Genomic DNA, 25,044 nt, shown 5'->3' on the forward strand with positions numbered 1-25,044 from the left:
GGTCCAGGCACAAAATTGGACCATAGATTAAACAGAGGGGATCCTGGTGTTAATCCCCTAGATGCTGCTTGTAGAGACCATGACATAGCATACAACACACATTCTGATCTTGACAAGAGACATGTTGCAGACAAGAAATTAGAAGAGGCTGCATTTGGTAGATTTGTAAGCAAAGATGCTTCTTTAAGTGAAAGAATAGCAGCATTGGGGACCACCATAGCTATGAACACCAAACAAAAACTGGGGTGGGGGCTGTAAATATGTATATAATAAACCTACAATGAAGGCCAAGGGTGTTATGTATCAAATACCTTATGCAGGTCTTAAATCTCTTAAAACTATTGATAGTCTTTTCACCAAGAAGCAGCGTAAGAAAAAAAGCTCTTGTATTGCAAAGGGCCATGGTATGAAATTGTTGCTTAGTACCCCCCAATTAAAAAAAAATACAACAATCTGGAAAAAAATCACATGTGGGGGGTTTCATATTTACTATCCCTGCCATCTTAGCAGCACTTGGGGCTGTTGGGAGCTTGGCTGGGGGATCAGCTGCCATAGCAAAAACAGTAATAGATGCCAAGAAAAATAGGGCAGAATTAGATGAATTGAAGCGCCATAACCTGGCCATGGAGAAACAAGGCAAAGGTGTTAAGAGAGCCATGAATAAGTTTAAAAAAAACAAGAGCCGCTTACAAACCAAGATATTGAAGCTTTAATCAAGCCACTGGGCATCAAAAATTTTAGAGGTGTGTACATGTCTGATTCTTTGCCAGAACAACCACTCAACAAAGAGTGTGGCATTGTTAATTTGGATAAGTACAAAAATCAGGGAACTCACTGGATTTGTTATCTTAAATATTTAAAAGATGAGGCATTTGTGTTTGATTCATTTGGAGGTGTTCCACCTGAAAATTTAGTACAATATCTAAAATCAGCTAATCTTTATTACAATAATGCCCGTGTTCAAAACTTCAAAGATGTTAATTGTGGACATTTGTGTTTATCTGTTCTCAGATATATGTCTCAAATAAATAAACCATCAATTGAAAATTTTCAAAAAGCCTTGCGGTATCTGAAACATCATGGGGGTATTCCATCTCACCAGCCAAAATTCAATATTGAAACTCAAATTGCATGATGACATAGTGTATCCCAAAACAATAGCTCTCAGAGCATTTTACGGCATGTACTTGATCCCTAATATTACACACCACAACACAAAATTGCAGTAGGAGATCAAAAAATTGTCATCACTCCAGGGCAGTATAATCTGTCCACTCTAAATGCTCAATTACCCAGAGGTATAGTGTTAAGTCAAAATTCTGTCACTCACAGAGTAGAGATTGTATCTGCTACAGAAACAGTGGATCTGGGTACTATAGGAGAGCTGTTAGGTTTTGAGAACAACACAAAACTTGAAGCGGCCATCAAACACACTGCTATTAATATACCCAAATTCTTAGCCATAGAGACTCTAAATATTCACTGTAATGTGGCTGAGGCATGTATATTTTGTTTTTGACGAAAACACGAAATATGAAATAACACATTGTAATGTCAATATTTCATGTTTCTGAAAGGTGTGACGAAATCATGCGAAATGAACTACAAAATGCGAAATAGACTCTTAAACACGAAATTTAGTGTTTATTTTCCGACGCGACACTTTCTGAAGTTTGAATTATCCTGCAAGTTATGCAATTCCAGAAAATTGATTAATTTTGCTGTAAATAATTGAGAAGCAAAAGTGGACCCTTTATACAGGAATAAACTCAATAGTCTGTTAACAATGTAGAAATTTTCAGCGAAAAATGTAGGCTCGACCAGGGGTCTCTAGCATACCGTGCCATTGCTCTATCACTGAGCTACCGAGCCGGCCTGGACTCGCCTGATTTTCGCTATCGCTGTTTTACTTGCGTGGAATCGCCTCTGCCAGCGCTACCGCAACGGCATCTGTTGCCTTTGAAACGCAGTAGACTTCGACGTTGCCTGGTTCCTCCCAGCGTAGAGATGTTAATTATTGAAGATTAGGCACACGCAGATGTACTACGTAGAAAATTTCTACGCAGTATATCTCCTGTGCATGCCTAATCTTCAATGTGTTAACTATGTAAATGTACTATTAGAAGGGATATGTTTATTTTGTGTAATAAATGCAGTTTTTAAATAAAATTTAGGCTTATATTCACCATTTTCAAACCAAAATCTCATTTTTACATACCGTTTTTGATCGGATTTTTCACCGTTATAACCCCGAAATTTTATTTTATTTACCGCCTTTGAACCCGAAATTGACTGTTTTTGTACCGAAATTTTGCTTACAATTTTAAAGTGGAATTTTAATTTTGATAAGCGGCTGGATTCTGTATAATATTACTGGTGCCCAAGTGCCGACGTAATAAAATTTAGATTCAATGAATCAACTGATACAGTTGAACGTGCAATGTTGCTTCGTCCAAAATGATGCATTTTCAATTTTTAGTGTATCATATGGATAAGTAGCTGATAAAAGTACACTTTGATGTATTTCTCTGTGAATTTTGGTGCACCGAAAGTGCGCAATTAGCAGTTTGTGCACTTTAAGAGCATGCGAGACAGTCTCCGCCCGGCTCTTCCCTCCGAGTCAGTGTTGCCAATTTAGCCCTGTTGGAGCACTCGTTTGCCTGTGAACTGGGCGCCCGCCCCCGTGCCTCACTATGATACCATCACTGGTTCCGGCCCACATGCACTAACTCTTGCCATGATTATACATTTTGCACGTGACGTGATATTGTTATAGCCTACTGGCAGCGTCGCCCCATCCCCTCTTATATCCCCAGCTACTTTTTTTATAGCGCCGTGTTGACGTGAAATTGGTATAATATTGTTATCAGGGAATCCTTTATTATTTTTGATTTCGTACGACCATGAGATGGGTGATGCCGCCGGATCTAGATGGTTAAATTGTCATCAATTAGAGTTAACGGTAATAGCAGCGCCCCACCCCTTTAACAACTAACAATACTCTAGGAAGCACTTCGTAAATCTAGCTCCTTGAAAGTCAGTTTTAACTCCATTTAAGGTGAAAATTAGCTCTTTTATGCGCACCAGGTTTGGCAACACTGCCAGGTGGCAAGGTGAAATGCATTGGGCAAATGGGAGTATTTTTTGATTTGTTATCTTGGGAATATCGAACTTCCGATGGAATAGAAAATTATATCAACGGGAAGAGGGCAGTTTGAAGAAGTGATTGCCCAACAGAAGAGTCGAAACTCCCATTTGATTAGCCGTAACTTGATGTTGAAGTTGATTCCCCATAAGGAATACATGGGATTCCGAAAATTCTTATTCGTCATATTTTTACAGGTCGTATCTAGCTTAATAATCAACTTTGAAAAAAGCTTCGACCTGCCACATGTGGAGAAATTCATACTCTCTTGTACCCCCACGTTTTTCATCAGTAGCATTGCCCAATCCGACGATATTCAAATAAATGCACACATGGTGCGTTACCCCCACACCCCCTATACGCCTTCATGGCGTGGTGCTATGCACAGGGGAGCACTTTACCTTTTTTTTTTATGGTGCGTAACTGTATCTCCTCGCCTTAATGTGTTACTAAAGTCAACATATTTGTGTCAATGGATGCTCCTCAGTTACAGGTATGGCTGTCCATTAGCTAAACTTTTCTAATTCTAGCTAAACTTTTCTAATTCAGTTACTCTTTAAGATTCTGCTAATAATCCCGCTTAGCCTACTTATCCGTACATAAAAAACCAAGCTTGCCAAAACTTTTCCCTCTAAAAAAATAAACACAAGAGTATTGTTTTATGAACTGACAATGAAGACGTTATTGAAAATTCATTTGATAATTCCCAAAAGGAGAACAAAGGAACGATCTTTTTTCGGAGAAAGGCACGGCAGTTGTCGCTAGTTTTGCTCCACGAAGCTTGTCCAATTTATCCCAATCATAAGGGAAAACACAGGATGCTCCACGAACCTTTCACACCGTGAAGCAGTCACTGCACACGTCACGTTTGTTCTTTTCTTCTCTGTTCTGGCGCTTGACATTTTCAACAGTCGAAGAAACACAGGACACTTTTGCGGTCTGATTGTTTGCGCAGCATCTCTCATTGTCATAAAAAGAAAAAAATGAGCCTTCATCTGTTTTTCGTTCGAGAGGCGATGGCTGAAGGTTGTGTAGCGTTTTAGAAATCCAGAAAGAAGCTTTTTCCCCTCCTTTCCATGCAACGATTGTTGTAACTTTCCTATTTTTTTCCCTTAACATTTCTTTACCCACGTTTTCTCTAACCTCATGCGAACGTTTTCGATTTTCAACACTTGCATCCTCTAAACATTTCTTTGTACTATTGGGAAAATTTAATCGGTCAACCAACTGGAAAACACACGGAACAAGCATCGGCGTGCGTGCATAACATTCTCAGAAACATCTCTAGATTTAAGTACTAAAAATTCATCGAAACCAATACAAAGTTCCGAAAAATCCCGTAAAACTCTTGAAGAATTTGAAAAAAATCAATAGCTCGAAAGCGGAGCATTCTACATGAAAAATTAGATTGAATGAATTGGGCGCATCGGCACATTAGGCCATTTTGCACCCTTCAATGTATACGCGGTGAAATATCCCCTTATCTAAAATTCTTACTGAAAAGGTTAAAACAAGGGGTGTAAAAAGCCCCTTGGGAAAATCTAAAAGTGCAAGGTTGTATAAGGTCCCGCACAAGACAAACACAACACATTAAAATGTAAGAACATACTAAAAATTACCTCACAGACAGTGGAAGTGGCCAGCTCTTCTCAAAAAGCTAAAAACATCTGATAAAACTCTGTCCTCATCTCCCAACAGGGATGACAAGCAGTTTGGAAGATTAAAAGTCTGCCCGAGGAAAGCAAACTTGACACATTCAACGAGAATATGCCGAATTACAGAGAGCAAAATTTAATATGGAATATTTTTGCATCAGAAACTGCCATTTTAGTCATATTTTATCGCTCTTCTGACAAGTCTATTGCTGAAGAGCATCTTTTTTTGTCACCTTCATATCTCACAGCCACTCCCCCCACCCCTCATCGTGAGATAGATTGATGAAAATGCTTTGGAGATTCCTTTCCGATAAAGCAAGAACAGATAGTATATTTCTTAGCAGTTTCATAATAAAAATTATATATTTATCCGCCTCCGTGACTAAAGGCTTGTTTTCGAAATTAAAGCATCATCCCTTCTCACCCTATGGGATGGAATGTTTATCTTAACGTGCTTCGAAGTTAAGGGTCTTAGGTTCGGGTCCTAGGTAAGACATTGATATGAAATTGTGAAAATCCCATTCCATGGTCAACTTCCTCATCAATTCATCGCTCGTCCGCATTATCGCGATTATTATCCTAAAGATGCAAAAAGCTAACTCTTCAAGATGTTCCAGACAACGAATAATAATAAAAAAGTGTAGCTGCCTTATTAATAGAGTTCATTGAGTAGTCGACTCACGGTTCCGGGTTTGAGTCACGACCTGAACTTGGTGTTCCTTTATATTTTCCTTATTTCACAAAGGTTTGATTGATTGTGTTTATTTTACTTCGCTTTTCTACTATTTTTTTTGGGCTAATCGCGAAGATGAGCATGAGTGATGATATGATGTAATTGATGAAGGGACACTCATAAAAGAAAACTAATGCCCACGTGGCGACTCGAACCCGGAACGTGGAATCTCGACCACCACCAAGTGCGCAGGTGCCAGTGTCCCCTTCATGAATGTTATCTAATCATCATTCATCCTCATCGTCGCGATTAGCAAACTCTGGTTCGATTCCCAGTGGAGACACACTGTACAGCGGTTCCGATCTCACTTTAAACTTTAGGTCCAGTCCCGAGTCTTTAAAATTTGAGTGAATCTTTACTCACTGCAGTGGTCACAAATTCGAATCCGCAGCGTGCATGTTTGTGCTTCCCTTCCCGCGCTAGCCGTCCATATCCGTTTCAGTGCGTGGATAGGCAGGTAGCTGCAGCTACTAGGAGCGGCTGTTATGTATTCTCTCAACCTTAGAGCATTCGCGCTGTATATTTTTGCAGCGGAGACCGTTGTGGAGCGACGGTCGCTTGGATCTCGTCTCCGGAATGCAAAAGAAGCATCCTACGACCTTCGAGGTGCAAAAAGCAGAAACCGGTTGTTCATTCCACCGGCTGGAGAGACGAGGGATGCGGCCTGTTTACACGGTCGGCATGGCAACCGCAAGAGGTGCGGAAATGCCGTTCGGCAGCTCAAGAGGAAATTCTTGGTCGCTGTTTTTAACTTTCCGCTTCACTTGATCCCGCGCTGCCTGTAAACACTTCCTTCTTCTTGTTCGCAGTACGTAAGTTGGGAAAATAAGCCCGTTTGACGATGCCGTGCAGAGACTGTTTACATGCAACGTCATCATGGTTTCTATGAAATGATCGCGCCTGTTCTCAATTGATGCCCAGTTTTGGAACCAAACCGCCGCCACTGCTAGCAGTTTATGCAATGTAATATGTTACTGCCTAAGTGGAGTCTACATATTTGTGTCAATTGACAAATTTTGGGTTCTGTGTGCATTAAGAGTCGCAAATGTACAAGTGTGTAAACAGGCGAAAAATTGACACAATTTGAAAGTAGTATTTCTAGGACGTTGACACGTCCTCTCCCATTGCACTAATATTTATTGTTATTAATTATCTTTTCTCTTGTACAAATGTTTATTGTTCTTTAATCTTAATTTCTGTAATTTACCTATCACTGATAATGTCAGGATAGTGACTAACCTGTATGTACTTATGTTGTAAAGGCTGTTACCATGGCAATTACGAGTGTGTTTTGTTTTGACTTTGAAGTTGGGGCTCGGTATTTTTTAATAGAGTGATCAAGTTGAATTATAAGAAGTTTAATTTCTTTGAGTGACATGGATTATATGTTAGGCATATAAGTATTTAGTTTGCAAAGAAGTAAAATAGACTTCCTTTTTCTTAGTGCAAACTTAACTTTGATTTTTATTTGACGAACAACAGAGAGATATTACCCCGTACCCTGAGAGGCATCAAGTGAATGCTTTCGAGTCTTTCATGTGAACTTATTATTTGCTCTTTTAGTTAAATCATGTTCTTTTGACTAGTAAGTGTGTAAACAGACGAAAAATTGACACAGTTTGAAAGTAGTATTTCTAGGATATGTTGATACAGTATAATAATTGCAATGAAGTGATGTCGTGTTGTGATTCACGACCTACCCAATGATGTTACAAAAGGCATTGGCTTCATAAGTTGTGGATCATTGTGAGGATTTCTTTTTCTGGCAAGCTACACATGCGCAGATGAACCGAGAGCAGACCTTTCTAAGCTTGTGAAGATGAGACCGAGAACTTCACTATAGGGTGCAAAATTGAGACGAGTGGTCCCGGGTTCGATACCCGGAGAGGCACATAGTGGTTCGGATCCCACTTTAAACTGTAAGCACAGTCCCGATTAGCCTTACTGTGCATAAAGTGGATTCAAAACACAAACTCAATCAATCAATCAATTGAGACAAGTCTAAAAGTTAAACCGCGGAAATAACGTGTCTATAAATCATCAGCCACGTGGTATCTCTCAAGAAGTCACATGTAACAAAGCAATTTTTGACTTTCGCGAAATTTTCATCTTGAATGAGACTAGACTTGTCCCTATCCTTACCTCTATACCTGACTGCGCATCTAGTGATAAAATATACGAACAACGGAATGACGTGTGTGCATTTCTGTATACATCGTCCTGGCTACGACAATAAAACCAGTTTGTAGGTAACTTTAAAAGGTAGTACTGTTTAAGCTCTCATTTACATGGCCGTAGGCAGAAAAAAAATTAAGGGGGTTCATTCATAATTGTTCTCATGGGCGTCGCCAGAAATTTGAATAATAGAAAAAATGACAAAAATTATATAATAATAATAAAATATAATTATAAACCAATTTTATTCCAAAATAATAATAATTATTATTATTATTAGCTATTAGTGTTATTGCTGTTGTTATTTCCTTGAGGAGGCTTACTCAGTCCAGCAGATGAGTGAATATTCAGCACATTTATTCTTTATTTTTTTTTTGCCTTTCACACAGCATACAGTGTGTACTGAAATGCACAATTATTATACTTTGTTATTAAATTTTAAACACCTTCAAGAAAAAGCTTTAAAAGTTAGATGGAAATTTTAGTCATAAAGTTTTTGTTGTTTGACCTTAAAACGTAATTTTTGAAATTTTGAAAACTATGTAACCAGTTCTTCTTTTTAAAAACTTACCCCGGTGCATGTATTGTAACCGCAATCGCAAACGTAACGCGCTACAAAACTGGAGATCCGAGGTTTCAACTCCTATCAAGGGGGTATTTTCAACTTTATCGGATAGGGAATTTTAAAAGTTGGAAAGGAATTTTGGAACAATCTAAGGGAATTTTCAGTCTAACCCAGCCAGGAATAATACTGGAAAGAGCACATCAGAAGTGAAATTGGAGGGGTTGTGTGGGTGGCTGCAATTCCGAGAAAAAATACTGTTTCACTCAAGTTTCAGAGTTCCAAATGTATGAAAATTCTAGATGGGTCGTTTCAACATTGTTTCCTTATTGTTTTTCTTTGAGACTTCGAATAATTTTTTGAAAATGAGTTACAGATTATGGTTTCTGAACTTCCATTAATCCAATATGTGAGAATGGGGGGGGGGGGGGTTGAACACTAGAACCCTTCTCCAAGTATTGGTATTGGTAATTCGGAAAGCCGGACTGACAAGATCATCTCGACCGCAACGCGTATGCTAAAGCAAAATGTAAACACTCTCCCTTAACACTTAGAGCTAGCTGGAACAACATTGCACTGCAACACAAACACTCATTTTGCTTTGCTTTGCTTTGAGTTGGTGTTTTAAGTCCACTTTATGCACTTTATGCCTCCACCGGTTATCGAACCCGGGACCCCTTGATTACAAGGCGACACAAACACTCATATAATACTGCAATGTAGGCGCCCTTCCCCTTTTAAATGGTGAAATGTCAAAGAGCGGTATTCTATCTTTTTATCTAATCTCATATACAAGGATCAAGATTTCCCTAACATTTTCATTATTTATAATTGAACAGCTGTAAGCTGATAAGGAAACAATCAAAGTTTACTAACTTTGAGATGGAAAGTAAAGAACTGTGAGTACGTCAGAGATTGGACTTTGAACCGTAGAATTCTGGGTAAATAATTGTAATGGCCTTTTATCTTTTTAACTGAGCCACATCACCCCACCACTAAAATTCTCTGCCTCTCACCACTGAATTTATGGGTGCCAATAGAAAATGAACAAGAGAGAGTGAGAAAGAGAGAAAGAGAGAGAGAGAGAGAGAGAGAGAGAGAGAGAGAGAGAAAAAGAGAGAGGTGTGTTCAAAGTAGAGAAGGTATGTCCTTAACTGAACTATAATGACGTCATGTTAACATTGTCGTCAGAAGAATTAATGTTTTAAAGGAGAGAAAAGAGTACATACAGAGAATGAAAGAAAGGATAAATAAAATAAAGGAACCGAGATATACAGAGAGAGAGAGAGAGAGAAATATAGGAACTAGATAGAGAGATATAGTGACATAACTAGAGACTCTAGTGGACTGAACGGTTGGTTCTATTTAGCTATCTTTTCTTCTTTCTCACCCTCTCTCCGTGTTCTTTCCTGTCTTTTTATCCTCTGTTTCTCTATTTTATATTTGTATATATATATTTTTCTTTGCACCTCCGGTTCTCTATCTTTCGCTTTGTTTCTGTCTCTTTCTTCCTTTTACTGTTTATGTTTCTTTCTATCTTATGCCATAAATCTGTCTTTATCGGTTTCTCTTTCTTCTTTCCTCTCTTTCTACACTTTCTTTCATTTTCTTCCTGATTCTCTGTGTCTGTGTGTGAATTTTGCTATACTATAATGATCCTGATAATTTCTCATTATTTGGGCTTGGAAAAGGGTGGGCTAGAGCAGAATAGAAAATACGTATTTTAAACACATTGCAATACAATATTTTGTCAGTATTAGGATATTTGATTTGATTTGTTGTTTTAAGTCCATTTTATGCACAGTAAGGCTAATCGGGACTGGACCTACAGTTTAAAGTGGGATCCGAACCACTTGTGCCTCCACCGGGTATCGAACAGTATTAGGATATGTACACCACATATGCATTCCTAATGTTGCAGGGAAAAAAAATTCCTTTTCATATTTAAGCACAACCTCAGCCGTTAGGGCGTCTGACTACCATGCGAGAGACCCGGGCTCGATCCCGGCGTGGGAGAACCGGGAATTTCCCCCCCTGTTCAAGCTGCTCCGGCGCCCACCCAGCGTCGTATAAAATGGATACCTGGAGGAAAATCCGGGGGGGTAAAGGCGGCCAGGGGCGTGGTGCTGATCACATCGCCCCACCTTCGGCCGTGATCAAGAATGTGTGGGGCCCTAACCCCACACCCCCTATACGCCTTCATGGCGTGGTGTATAGCACAGGGGAGCACTTTACCTTTACCTTGTTCTTGTGCACACGCAAAGAATACAGTTGCCATGATGCTATTAAATGAAGTGTTGGCTAATTTTACGTTATCGGAATTTATCTACAAGCGCGGAGAAACTGCAGAACTGTAACATAAATGTACCGGTCTTATCTGACAATTTTCCACTGTGCCATGATCGCGATTGTTGCAGATATTTTCCGAGCAGCAACAGAGAAGTTGAAATGTTTAGAGGTGGGGCAGTTCGGATATTCAACAAGCATAGTTAAATGATAGTACATTTAACGGTGAGGTGATTCAGTCTTTGAAGAATGATAGTGTAATTTCCAGTTTTATTGAAATCACTTATCAAATATGCTCCAATCACGTTGAATGGCAAACCCTTAATTGGAAATATTGTCCTTAATTGAAATTGTCACTGTACTGCAAGCGTGATAACATTATTTCAACCTACTAGATGCACGAAGATGGAATTTATGTACTGGAATAGCTGCAAAATACTAGTTTGATAACAAAACACTGTCATATTTATTCCTGCTGAGTACATGTACAAATGTTAACATGAAAATACCGAGAATTTTAGTGAGGTGCTCGTCTGCAAAATAGCATGGCTCAATTACCGTCAGCTCTGCCATCTATACAGATGTATCTCGAACTAGGTGTTCGAGCCTGCCATCTGTGGGTCATGTGGTGAACTACGTAATGGTATATCTGGCCGTGTCCACCAAACCAGAAAGTGGGTGAAGAGCTTTCCCACCTGTGGAAATTTGATTCTCCACACGCCATAAAATGAGAGACAACAATGTTAATTTTCGCGAGAATATTTGACGGAAGAATATAAAATAAGTTTGCTGAGGTGAACAAATGTGGTGTTTATATCGGATTTGAAATGTTATATTGACATAAATATGTGAATTTCCCGCACATGCAATATGCCGCCCCGTTGGTTTTGGCTTGGGCGTTCCTTTCTATTCATCATCATCGTCGCGAGAAGAGGTAGAAGAGCGACATAAAATAAGAAAATTGCACACAAAATACAATTCATGATCAATAAAGAAAAGTGATATGAAGCTGTGAATGTATTACTTTTCCCAGTAATGAATAAATATACGAGATGTAAAAAGCGACTTACTTTTAAACATGGCTGTTTGAAAAATTATTGTTTTTGTTGCCTTTTCGTGGATTGCAGCTACGTAAACAATGTTTTAGGGCATATGCCTAACTTGAGAGCCCCCAACATTTTCAGGGTTCTTAATTGATTGGTTTGATGTTTTAAGTCCACTTTATGTACAGTAAGGCTAATCGGGACTGGACCTACAGTTTAAAGTGAGATCCGAACCACTATGTGCCTCCACCGGGTATACAACCCGGGACCCCTTGATTACAAGGCGACGACGCTACTAACACTGCGCCATTGTGGAGACCCACAGAGTTTTTAATATTTACAAGTTAGTCTCCTTGGAACTGAAGCTCCACTAATAAAATTATGGTCAGTGGCGGCTGGGAGCTAGTATGATGGGTAGTGCCAACGTGATCAAGAAATCGAAAAATTTTCGCTAGCATATGTCATAGAAATCTAATGAAAGAGGTAATTTTAATGGAACTTTGTTTACTAAAATTGCGGACAAAAATTCAGAGTTCCTAAGATTGGTTTATTTTACTTCGCAATTGTACTACTTTTGGCTAATCGCGAAGATAAGAATAAGTGAACACTCACAAAGAACACCGATGCGCAGGCCGAGATTCGAACCCGCAATCCCTGGCGTCGAAGCATGCAGTGCGGAGGTCGGCCAGAGTTTCTAAGAAATAAATGCGACTATTAAAATTTCGACGCCTGTCACCTTTACCATTTTTTTGATATTTTTAAATAGAATTGATGTTTAAATCTGGCGTGGGACAGCCAAGTTCTTTAACTTTTAATTTAATATCGTATAGTTCCTTGGAAAACTGTGTATGTAATAGTGCTCTAATCTGACTCATCTTTACTAACTACCCTTCCTTTCACACACCATCGGACACTTTCACTTCACTAAAAAGAAAAACACTGAACAATTAGAGACACCGAGTCGATCGGTATTCTCGCCTTGCTTTGTTTATAATTTGCAACCCCAGCACGGCAGACGGTACATCAACGATCGGTGTTACTAACAACTGAAATATGATTATCTGCTAAATGAACTGTAGATCTAGAATTTTTAGAATTCAACTCAAGAAATTGAATTATATCTCCAAGTGAAATTCTTATACTGATAGATTTTCCGTGTGATTTTTTACGAATATTAAAGTAAAAAATCCCCTGGTGATGAGAATTCCCTTTGATATTTAGGCAATTATTTTGTGCTTACAGTAAATGTCTTCAATGTTGTCAACGTCAGTTGCAACACATGAGTGTTTGTGTGCGTGAGAGCAAGGGATATATCTTTTCTTAAGGAAGAAATCGATAACAAAAAAGTCTGGAAAAAGTCTCTTTAGACGCATCTATCTAAATAGTTATATAAATTTTGGGGAAGATATTACGTTCGTTCTTGCCAAGTATGCAGGAAAGTATCTTTCTCGCGAATTACTTCTCCAACGAGTATTACAAATCGGTCAGGATTAGTCACTTCTCTGTGAAGTTTGCAACTAAGTCAACACAATGCGAAAGCTCTCGCGTCGTGCCACGACGCGACCTGGCACGGCTGATTGTCTTATGGCTGCCACTGGGCTACAACCCCACTTTTTCATGCCTCCGCGCATGCTTCTGCGCTTAGGCCAGACTATGCTGGCCCAGAGCAAGTGAGAGAACAGCTGGGATTGCGGCGAAGGAATCGAGGCGGCCGTAAGCTGAAACGCTTACGAGATTCGAATCTCCTCGTTCGTAAATGTATTAATTTAACTATATTTTGGCAAAGCAAGTGCTATTTCTTTTTCTGAGGGTAGAGCCATGGCACGGCGGCTCTTCTCTTAGAGCCGCCGCTGATTATGGTAGTATATTGGAGGTCTATTGTTGATAAATGTGCTAGTAAATGTTAAATGTTAAGTGTGCTAAAGTGTTGTGGCAGAAATGTTAACCCTCGGCGTCTTCTTTGTTACAGAAGAAAGGTTTTGCCGATCGTGATGGGAGCGCGACCGGAAGACTACGCTCGCAGCGCCCCCTACAAGTCCTACATCCACGTGGACGATTTCGAGTCCCCCAAGGAACTGGCCGAGTACCTGGACGTGTTGGACAAGAACGACACCCTGTACAACGAGTACTTCCAGTGGAAAGGGACGGGAGAGTTCATCAACACGTACTTCTTCTGCAGAATGTGCGCCCTCCTGCACGACGACTTCCCCAGCAAGCACTACCACGATATCAACGAGTGGTGGAGAGGCCCCGGAACGTGCATAAGCGGATCCTGGCGAAAGCGCAAGGAAAACAAGACGCCAGGATAAGGTTTATACATTAAGGGAGGTCCATTTTCTAGTTTACGTTTGTCCAAAGATGTTTTTCAACACTTCTGTTTTAGGAAGCGACACGCGTCCCACCCCCTTCTTCTTAAAAATTCTTTATCGATGAAGCCATTAGGGGTCTCTACAGTCACATAACGTCAACACTGGGCTCAGACGCAGCTGTGATACGTCACCAAATGAAAAGAACGTAAGGAAAATACGAGTATCTTTATAGATATATCTATGGAATTGCGCATAATGTATATAAAGTTAGTTATGTGTGTGTGTATATATATATATATATATATATATATATATATATATATATAAATATAGAACGGAGGATTTGATGTTCAAGCGTGTTTCGCATAGTGCAAAAAATAAGTTTACAAGAACATGTTCTGTGATATCAGGTTTTATAAATAATTGAACCTGAATTTTGCCAGTGCTGAGCACAGAAAAACTGAAGCACACGTAAACCAAGAGGCCATTGTTGTGATGGCAATTTCCAACAATATAACATAAATGTGAGACCATAAAAGAGTCTCGTTTTTCAATAGATTATTGTTCGATGATTCCTAGATTTCAGATAGCATTTGGTAGAAAGCCTGTTTTTCTTTCTGTTGCGTGAACGTTTGATGTACATGAATGCGTGTGTTTGTCATTTTTAGAGACTAAAATATTTCATCATTCAATGTGGTGATTGAGTGTACTTTATAGTCAACCTCATGACTTGAAATATTGCATTTACTCTCATATCAAAACGGAATGTTAAAGTTTTACTGGCTAAACTGAACAGCAGATATGAAAGTACCATTTAAAGCTCAAATCTTTTTACTAAGATCATTGTTAGCAAACGCTATTGTTCGCTTTTTGTGCTCGAATAAACCTAAGACACGTTTAGAATACTTGTTAGCCGCCGGGAAGAAGAACGTATGGCCAAAGCTGGTATAGTTAAGAGTATAAGTTATAGATTGCGAGGTAGTTAAAACTCTCTCTGTTCTTCCCGCCAAAAACGTCACACTATTACAAAGCGGGCGAGCGGAGCAGCCAATCATATAGCTCCTTAGCGATAAGGAACTGAAGTCTATTGGCTGCTCGACTCGCACACTATATTACGTCAAAACCTTTGGCGGGAGAAAACACATCTATACATCACAGACTATATTAGTTTTCATAGTAACGCCGCTGGGAAAAAGCGAACGGGTAGGGAGAATATTTTATGGGGTAGTCACATTTGATATTCTCCAGATTATCACATGCCTATTTCGAGTAATATTTTGCCCGAACTACCAGTCAAATTTTCTTGATGGCCGACTACTTTGCAGATAAATCAAAGTTATCCATGAAACTATAAAATTTCAAATTTGCTGGCATTTTTACATGGAACATTCAATAGCAAATACTTTCTATAGACACTGTCCTTCACTACTCTGATTTACCAAGTGGCTGATGATAATTTGAGCGTGATAAGGGGATGACAAAACTTGCATCACTAATTGCCCCCAACACTTACACAAGTTCACTGACACAATAAACACATTACTATCACAAGGAGGGAAGGTTGGAATCGCCTAACACGAGTACTATACCATCGCTATAGTCTAACCCACGTGCACATGTGCTGAGGGACTTAATTTCAAAATACATTACACTACCAACGTGCAAAAGAAATATCGAGCAAACTTAGACAATGTAAATAAATTGGGTAAGAAATAATATAGAAACAATATGTAGTCACTTTTGTTGTCATATTTGTAACAAGTACACCACACTGAATATCAGGAAACTATGAAAACATCCGACACAGAAATGGCTTTTTCTTAAAGTACTACTGATTGAGGGATATGCTTGCAAATTATTTACAAAATGTGAATATCACTCAAATTTTCACATACTGCACATAGTTGGATTAACTATTTTGATTCCCAAAATTTCCAATAAATTTTCAACTAGAGATATCAGGTGATCGACAATTTTTTTTACCTATAAAATTAACCCTTTGACATATCAAAGTAACAATAAAACTTTATCGAAAATAGTACGAAGCATCTGCTTTAATAAAGGCCACTCCAACACATATGACGGGTTCGATACTCGGTGGAGATCCCACTTTAAACTGTAGGTCCAGTCCCGATTAGCATTTCTGTGCATAGCGTGGACTTAAAATCAAACTCAAACCAGCACTTAAGAATACATTTAATCCTTCTCGTATCGATAGGAATCATTTTATTTACGTTGTCTTCCTCAAATATGGTTCAGTTACTAGCTAAAAATTTTGCATGGTTTTCCCTGTAGCATTTTCAGTGGAAGTTCAAAGCGCACCAGCACACAGTGCTAGAATCTTGATATGCATCCGCGTGTTTTTCTACACAGTGTCATTTGCTCAAAAGTAACGAGTAATTATACAAAGAAAACAAGACTTAATTTTGAACTAATATTTTCTCGACGTCAAGGTATTCCTTTATTTTCCTGAATGTATAGTAAGACTAATGAAAACTCGCTCCACTCTGATTTTTGTTACTGTAAGGTGTAATTGCAAGTTAGCATAAAGAAAAAATATTATATTTTTCTCCTCTTTGGAAATTGTGAGATTTTTTAAACACACATAACCAAACACAACTACTGACGCACTTATAAAAACGATGCTCAGCACTCTCCTGCCTCCCTCCCCCCAGATAGCTTTGAGATTAGTACTAAAACAAATACGACAAAGAAAAGTATACCTAGTTTCAAAACTTGACTTTTTTGCATTTATTTCAATTGCGTACCGAATAACAGACAATATGCATAAATATGGACTTACAAGTTGTACCAGAGGAAAACATTCTAGAATTATTCTAAATTAAGCACAATAAGGATGGGATCGAAACGAGACAGAAAGATAATTGGCAGTGTCTGGGTCTCGCTTCGATTTATAAACATCAATGTCTCTCGAAGGGCCAGTCAGAGTCTCGAAATATATGTCACTCTCAGTATATAGAGGCCATTAAGGCAAATAACTTTTGTTCATAATATTTTTCTGTTTCACTCCTTGTTTCGCCGCTATGAACCCTCGAAAAACAATAATTTATGTATGCAACTGAGCAGCACAAGTTCACAATTGCTATTATTGGATTGACTTTGCATCAATATGAAAATAATGTATGATACATCTAAGGAATGAGGTACATATCTGCTTGGTATGTCTGACGAAGTTGCATAGTTATGGAAATTTGGTTTACAAATATCGTATCAAAAACCAAAGTCTCGGTCTCGTCTACAATTTTACAAGGCCCTCTCGGTAACATCCCTAATTCATAAGTTTCACGACTAAAAGGACGGGAGGGGAAGAAAATAAGGGCATTAGGGGGTGCAGTATGGGTTAATATTTAACTAAATTATTATTAATTGCAGAATTTTATGGGGCCTTGAAGTGAATTTGAAGGGAATACGCTGATAATTTATTGCCCACTCTCTACTTAAGTCTTTGCTCCAAGAAAGGAAAACTTCTGTATTCAATATTAGTTTAACTCGACGATCCCAGTGAAAGGATAAAGGTGCCTGATAGACTATGCGTCGTAATGAATCGAGGTTTGGAAACTAATTCGCCAAATGACTGACAAGAAATATCTAGTCTTGACTGAGTTCCGGCACAACTGTATGCTTCGCACAAGATTTTTTTTCAAATTGAACGACTTGCTTTTTTTCATCAGTCGCGTTACTAATGCGTGTCACGTGCCTATCTGCCGCACAAAGTCTCATCACAGTAATGAAGAATAATCGAGGGATGTGATTACAAGATATAGCACCATCTTGAGTTCAGTCTGCAAGAGATAACCTTTATTATCCTGTTTAAATTAATTTTGTTCTGGCACAATAATTTCATGGTATAATATGAACTTTTCAGTGGTTATGTTAAAATTTTAATCAAAACAAAATGAAAATTGGCTGGTTTACATGATAACTGAGTTCTGAAACAGTTTATTCCTCTATGAAAAGTGTACTAAACCTAAACATAGCTGAGAGGCTACGTTGATTCACCACCGTTTGGGGTGTAAGTTATTTCATCAACGTCTTTAAAAAATTGCAACGTGATTGAACTTGATGACAAAGTGTTTGGCAAGATCAGGTGCTTTTTTGCTTAGCAAGTTTATTTCCTTATATTTGAAAGAGAGAGCCAAATTATTTGTTCTTCGATAGTCGATCACACTAGTCATTTCTGTCCGTTTCATACCTCACGTCAAGTGTACTGTACCTATGAAGAATGCGAACGCTTTCTGTTACGTGCTACAATTAAGAGTTGCACGTACGTAGTAATTAAAGTAATAGATGTTTGCGTGGCATTTAATACATTTGCACTAAAATGTTCCTCGGGAGGGTTTAACTTTTATATGAAAATATGGAAATGTCGCATAGCTCATAGTTTTCATACAAACAAACCACATCCATCGGTACCAGATAATTGCATAGTGTAAAATACTTCAATGTGATTGTAGTAATTGTTTTTATCAACATTGCTGATGTTAACTTTGCACTTGCAGCATAAACGCACCAAACGTGAACTGTGTTTATGTTTAGTTGCCTGCTGTGTGCCTTTGGCAAGGAAAAAATACCAAGAAAGGCCACGTTGATCTTTATCAACGCATGAATTCGAAGAAACAAAAGGTTGACTGTCATTGTTAGTCCATATAATGTTCACTCACACCCCCTATACGCCTTCATGGCGTGGTGCTAAGCACAGGGGAACAATTTACTTTACTTTTAGTTATCTTATAAGTCTGCTTATTATAATGTACACCAAAATCCTTTTAAACAATTTTCTAATTTCTTTTCTCTCTTCTGTGAGCACTTTTCCACTTCTTAGTTTTCACGTGTCAATTGTAGCAATCATCGATGTTATGCTTTACAATTGATTACAGTTTTTATTTTATACATCAAGGCGCAAATCAGCATTGAAAATCAATCTCATGACAAACGTGTCGTAACAATTTTTCAGACACACTACACATACAAATTGTACGACACTATTACAAACATTTTCTTGCTTCCAGTTTCACTTCCAGCATTTTAAATATTATGAAACAAACGTTTCGGTGTATCAAATTCTAAAGAAATAAATGTGGGAATGCATATTGAAAAGTCTATGTCGCCTATAGCATCATTTAACTCGAAAAAATGTAAATTTTGACAATTGTGGAGGAAAAATGAGAAATTATATGTTTATATTGTCGAGATGTCGATGTTATTAATCGTATATTAAATGTCTAGCTCTATCCTCAAGGTTGGACTCATACAGTGGCGCAGGAACGTTTTCCATTTGGGGGGGGTTACAAAATTCAACTCATATACATATAATGTGTATGTGTGCGTGCGTGCATGCGCGCGCGTGCATGGGGAGTACACAAGGAGGGAATGAAAGGGCTACAGCCCCTCCGAAACTTTGAGAACATCACATTTTATTTGGCCTTCATGGCCTTCTAATGAGTGTCATAGTTGTTTATGTGAAAAGGTGAACTTTAAAGTAAGCGAAAGCATGTGGGACATCATTAACTGAAGATTTTCACACCAACAAAGAAAATTCAAAGCACATTGTCACTTCACTCAAAGACCTTGTGTATTCAATCGAAAATGCAAGTTCAGTGCCATAAATCTAACCCTAACTGATCAGGAAATTGTTTAGAAGTTTTAATACTTTTAAACCTGCTTTTCCTTTCAATAAATGGACCTCCAGAATATTCCTTCGATGCAGAAAAAATTGCAAAAAATTGGATCAAGGCTAAGCATCACAGTGCCCTTTACAATAAGGGACATTAGCCTGCAGCATGATTTCCTGAAACTAAACTTTATCTTATTCCATTTCTCACACTTTTTTAAAACAATTTTCATCTCCTCAAAATGATTTCCAAGAGCAAAGATGAAGTGAACTAACTTAGATAAATAGATTTACATTGCTTATAAAAAGAAGGTAATGTGTGTAAACAATATAAACTTTGTGTTGAGCCATTAGAAAATAGGCCCTTCTTTACAGCCGAACCTTGACTCTTTCAAATTATTTTAGGGGGGTACGGGTGTACATCTCGGATCTATGGTTTAGGGAGATACTGTACCCTCTTCATAAAATTAGGGGGTACAATGTACCCCTGTAACCCCGTTCCTGTGCCACTGGACTCATAATATTGAGCGTGTCGGATGCTTTTTGTATTCGGAAATTTTAGGTTTGTTCGCTTTTGGTGTATAGGTTGGAGGTCCTTACAAATTTGCATTTTACCAATTAAGGCTTCGCGGTATTAAATTAAATATGTTTAAAATAACTGGAGTCAATAAAATATGTCAATATTCCGGACGATACCATCTGTGAAAGGTCCACCAGTTCAATTGGACGTACAAAGTCAGAGTAATTATAGTCTCCTAAGAACTCCCATTATAAAAATCAGCTAGCTATGATGTCAGTTGCCACCATAATTTTCTTCTTAGAACATCTAGTGACCTCTATATATATGTATAACTTGGTTCGATACTGCAAAAAAGAAATTGCCATGTTGATATAACTATTGCTGTACTGCTTTTAATTTCATTCTATAATGAACATCAATGTTAACTTGATAGAGCACAATTTTGAAGGTTTTGCTATTTATTAGTCATATCATGTTGCATTCCATTTAGAATAGTGTTTTGTACAGATAAACAGAAGATATGTTGCTTTCGGTAATACCGTAATGCCAAAATAAACATATTAAAGCTACTATATAAGCCTGAAGATAGTTGTGAATGGGTCAGAAAGAAAGAGAGAGTGTGTGTATATTGATTTTTATTCTGTCACTATATCGCAATCAAGGTGCATATACGTCCTAGAAGAACAGAGTGATGTTGTGTAATAAAAAGTATTCATTTTTGTATTATCATGAATGCTAAATAAGTATTACATAATAGTATTTGTAAAATGTTTATTTCCAAAACCTGAAAGTTAAATTATTAAGAAGAATTTCAATATTTCTATTAGTTAATGTATTAAGGCCTTGTTTTGTTGTTAAAAAATATGACTTACATGAGTGTCTTGCGTTAAAACCCTCTCCTGTTTTACAAATTTTCTTTAGATCCTCATATGATTATACTCGACTTATTGTAGGAAAAACAATTAGCTGGTATCTGTATTAAATTCACTAGTAGTGAACGTTTGCGAGGAATCAAATTCTTTTAAAGCATTTGTCTTTATGACTAATCATAGTTTCTATAGTTCAATGATACGTATATATACATATAAGAATCCTGTACCTTGTAGAGTGCTCAATGTTAAACCATTTCTCCTCTAGTTTCAACTGAATGTTGAGATATGTTTCAAACATTTTACGGAAAACATGGGACATATATCCTTGTACAATAACAGGTCAAAATCTTTTAATGGTTCACTTCGTGTTTTTGTTGCCCTAGTGAAGTGATAGAAATCTTCTCTGCGGCAAACAAAGACTGCAGATCTCAATAGAATGGTTGAGCGTGCGTGTTAGTTAACGTGCGTGTGTGATATGTGTGACTGTGCCGCGTGCACAATTGTGAATTTGTATGGAGATACAATGATTTTATGACAGCGTTGTAGGTATAAGTGTGCAGGTCTTTCAGTGTAATAAGTATGTTAATTATTTGGATGTTTATGTCATGATGGTGTAAGGTATGATTATTTTTTGTGATATAGCTGAAGTGTGCAGTTATTTGTGCACAAGGGTCAAGTCATTGTACAGTATAATGAAAAGTAGGTTATTATTAAAATTCTACGTTAATTAATGTTTTGTCCAAATGACCGTAAGGGCTTATAATTCATATTTTTTGTTGCTTTTAACGTATTGTTTACAAAATGTTGATGTACCATTGTTCCTTAAGGTGTAAATATGCTGTTCTCATGATTATTTTCATTATCATTATTTTTCGAATGTAAATGGATTAAGTTACCGAATGTATTGACTGATAAAAATGTGTATATTTGAAAGTTTGTGGTAAAAGTATGTTATGTATTTGAATAATATGTATTACCGTTAATGTATTGTTAATAATTTATTAGAAATACAAATCTCATATCAACATGTCGTGTTGTAATTTAGTAAATTAGTAAGACACAACACAACTTAAATTGAACTTTTGATTCAGTGCAAAACTAACACGTTTTTATTGTTATATCGTCAGATATTGTTTTTTATAAATTTGGAAAAATATAGGTTCGCTGTGTTTTGTTTCTTTGCAATTACGTCACTTTACACCTCACGGTGATGAGCATTAATTACGATTTTGCATTTTTGGCTATTTTACTCCGATTTTTTACATTCTAGGTTAATCACGACTATGAGGATGGTGAATTGAATGCAGGAAAGAAGTCAATAAACTGTACGAGCCGAAAATTTTGGGCCTATCAGAACTTTTTTGACTTCTCAATTATGCGCGTCCGAAAACAAATATCGCGGGAGGTGAGCCCCTCCTGAATTATTCTGAGAAATCCCACTCTCACTCAACTCTCCCCCCCCCCCCACTCCCCTCCGTTCCGAAGCCTCTGCCTTTTGGTGGTGATTCAACTATGACACGCTACATGAAATTTAAACGTTCGATTAGCAAAACTAGTCAAAGATAACTAAACACATAAAATAACATTTGGACCGTTCGTACTCTATATAGTCCTGTATCACAAATTCCACTGTCCAGCACCACCAGACTAGAGCTCCTCAGATGAAATAAATATATTAACGGATTATAATTAAGAAAACATGTAACTTTTTAATAATTACAGAACTGGTTCAACAGCAATAAACTTAACGAATGCCGAGAGAAAATCAATTTGTATATCAGCATTAAAATATAGTAGTTCTTTCCATGTAAGACAACCCAACATACCACCTATAAACGTTAAGGTGCTGCTTCACCTCTAGCTTGTGCCAACATGCTTTCAAAACGTTTTCTCTTTTTTCAAAAATGCTATGATATTCCTACTCTTGAAAATTTACAACTGTTTAGAATTTCTTCTGGAGCATTAAAGTGAATCCTCAAGTGATTTTCATTTGATATTGTCTAGATATTTGTGATAGAAAACAGTTTTATTGCGCCATGCACTATCAGATATCTAGGCAACATCAAAACCCCAACACACAAGATTCACTTGAATTCCCTGGATTGCATGTACTAGATTTTTTCTGGACTTTAAATTTATTGGAGGTTCTTGGAAAGTAGAGTAAAAGTTTATCCTAAGAACGGAAAACACACGGTGATATGGTCCAGAGTTTGATCTTCTCAGGTCCACTGAGCGTGACATACAGAAGAGGTTGCACTTCATTGTTCTTATTTTAGGACTGCCATTTTAGACTAATGTGGACAATGAGATTGCTCGAGACTCATTCACAAAGGAACACACGTGTGAACTCGAACCCGAGAAACATCGTACGGCAATCTCTATGTTTGCCGTATAATATTCCAGTGTGTTTTTAAGACATCGGTTAAAATTTTTCACATATATATAATTTATGGTCGTTTTGACGTTAAATTACTTTTATATCTCTCCGTAAATATCCTCACACCCATGGGCGTAACTAGGATTTTCTCTGGGTGGGACCCAACCTTTGATAATGTGTGTTGGAAAATTGTTAGGGAAAGATAGTACGTAACAAAACTTGCAATGTACCTGCCAGTATATATTGTGATTCCTATGTTCATAAAATATTGCTTTTGCAAAAATTTTATCGAACGCATTAAACTCTCAAAGAAAATTTACGAGAATTTCGTAAATCGGTAAAATTCGCGAGAAACACTAAAAATTTACGTAAAATGCTAAATATGCATTACTTTGCGACAGAGAGTATGGATTAAAAATCCACTTATAAACAAATTCGGGTATTTTTCGATGTTTTTGCGACGGCCAAAAAACTGGTTTCTGCATATAGGACACGCTACATACATTTGTGTGTGGTTTCAGTCAGGGCGTCTCCAGCGGAACTGAAAGAAAATGTATTATGTACATGTAAGATAATGGTGTATTACACGGCAAGTTCACCTCCAAAGATTTCAGTTTCATTATTTGTGTAATGTGAGAAAAAGGGAAGAGCTAATTAACAACGGTTAATGCTATTTTCGAATTCAACACACCAAACTTTATTTAAAATGGCCAAATTTGTTACATTAAAAATTACATTGTAGAGCAGTGTAATTTGGAATAAATCGGCCGGGGTCGTGCAAGTTCATACATGGCTGGCTACGCCAATGCTCACGCTCCATCTCTCCATTGATAGAAGCCATGAACCATTCTTTCAAGTTGTTCAGATTCCAATTTTTCCTAGGGGGCGGGAACGGCGGGACAAAATCGTGTTTACCTGTTATAATAACAAAACAAGTGTTTTAAAGGAAGATAGAAAAACATAAATGAAAGAAGCGGTAAAGAATGAGAGAAAAGAAGATAATTAAAGAGTTAGACAGAGAGAGAGAGAGAAGGAAAGAGAAGAGAAACAAGTAAAAGACAAAAGAAGCGAGGGAAACAGAGAGAGAGGGTGAGAGAAGATAAATAGACAGGAAAAGAAAAAGGGAGGCGAGAGAGAGAGAGAAGAAATAAGGAAGCAAGATAGAGAGAGATACACCAAAAGAATAGTTTTCATATTTTGTCTCTAATAATTGTCGACAACACACAAAATTCTACTACAGCTCAAAAAAAAAAAAAATAGATGGGTCTAAAAAAGAATTCAATCTGCTATCTTATGAAAACTGGGTCACTTTCCCACATTCCTAGTCGAATAAACTAAGTTGAAATTATGTCCTTCGAGTCGTATTTTACATTATACCTACAAGCTGGAATAGATTTTGATGTATGTAGTTCAGAAATAGACTTCTGCGGTAACCTATTCTCTTCCGTCTACTCTAACGTAACATATCTCATGTATTTGTAAATGCGAAGTATCAGTTATGTACATGTTCCAAATAATTTCTCATGGTTGAGCTTCGTGCTCCTTGTAGAGCTTGAGAATACTCTTGAACATGTTCTGCGGTATGTTTATCTTGAACGTAGATTGCGATTCCTGTGAACATTTTAGCAACATTGCAACTAGCACAATGCTCCTCCGTCCCTTAGACCTCATCGCATCTCTGTGCTCCTCAAGTCAAGATAAGGTCGTTTCATTATGTTCAATGTTTGTACACACT

General features: G+C 37.6%; 1 protein-coding gene across 8 annotated transcripts in view; it reads left to right on the plus strand.

The window, feature by feature from the left end:
- The window catches only part of FucTA (glycoprotein 3-alpha-L-fucosyltransferase A), a 221,522-nt gene extending 199,571 nt beyond the window's left edge, over positions 1 to 21,951 (plus strand). For 7 of the 8 annotated variants that reach the window (XM_083119190.1, XM_083119189.1, XM_083119197.1 and 4 more), the window contains one exon: positions 13,569 to 21,951. In XM_083119190.1, the coding sequence (XP_082975316.1) occupies positions 13,569 to 13,908 (340 nt within the window). In that variant the 3' untranslated portion in view covers positions 13,909 to 21,951. The remainder of the gene's footprint in view (positions 1 to 13,568) is intronic. The other variant, XM_083119198.1, reaches the window with a different exon arrangement.
- Positions 21,952 to 25,044: the final 3,093 nt, after the last annotated feature.

The sequence above is a fragment of the Lepisma saccharinum genome, chromosome 3 (assembly GCF_977018435.1).
Source record: "Lepisma saccharinum chromosome 3, izLepSacc3.1, whole genome shotgun sequence".
Classification (NCBI taxonomy): domain Eukaryota; kingdom Metazoa; phylum Arthropoda; class Insecta; order Zygentoma; family Lepismatidae; genus Lepisma; species Lepisma saccharinum.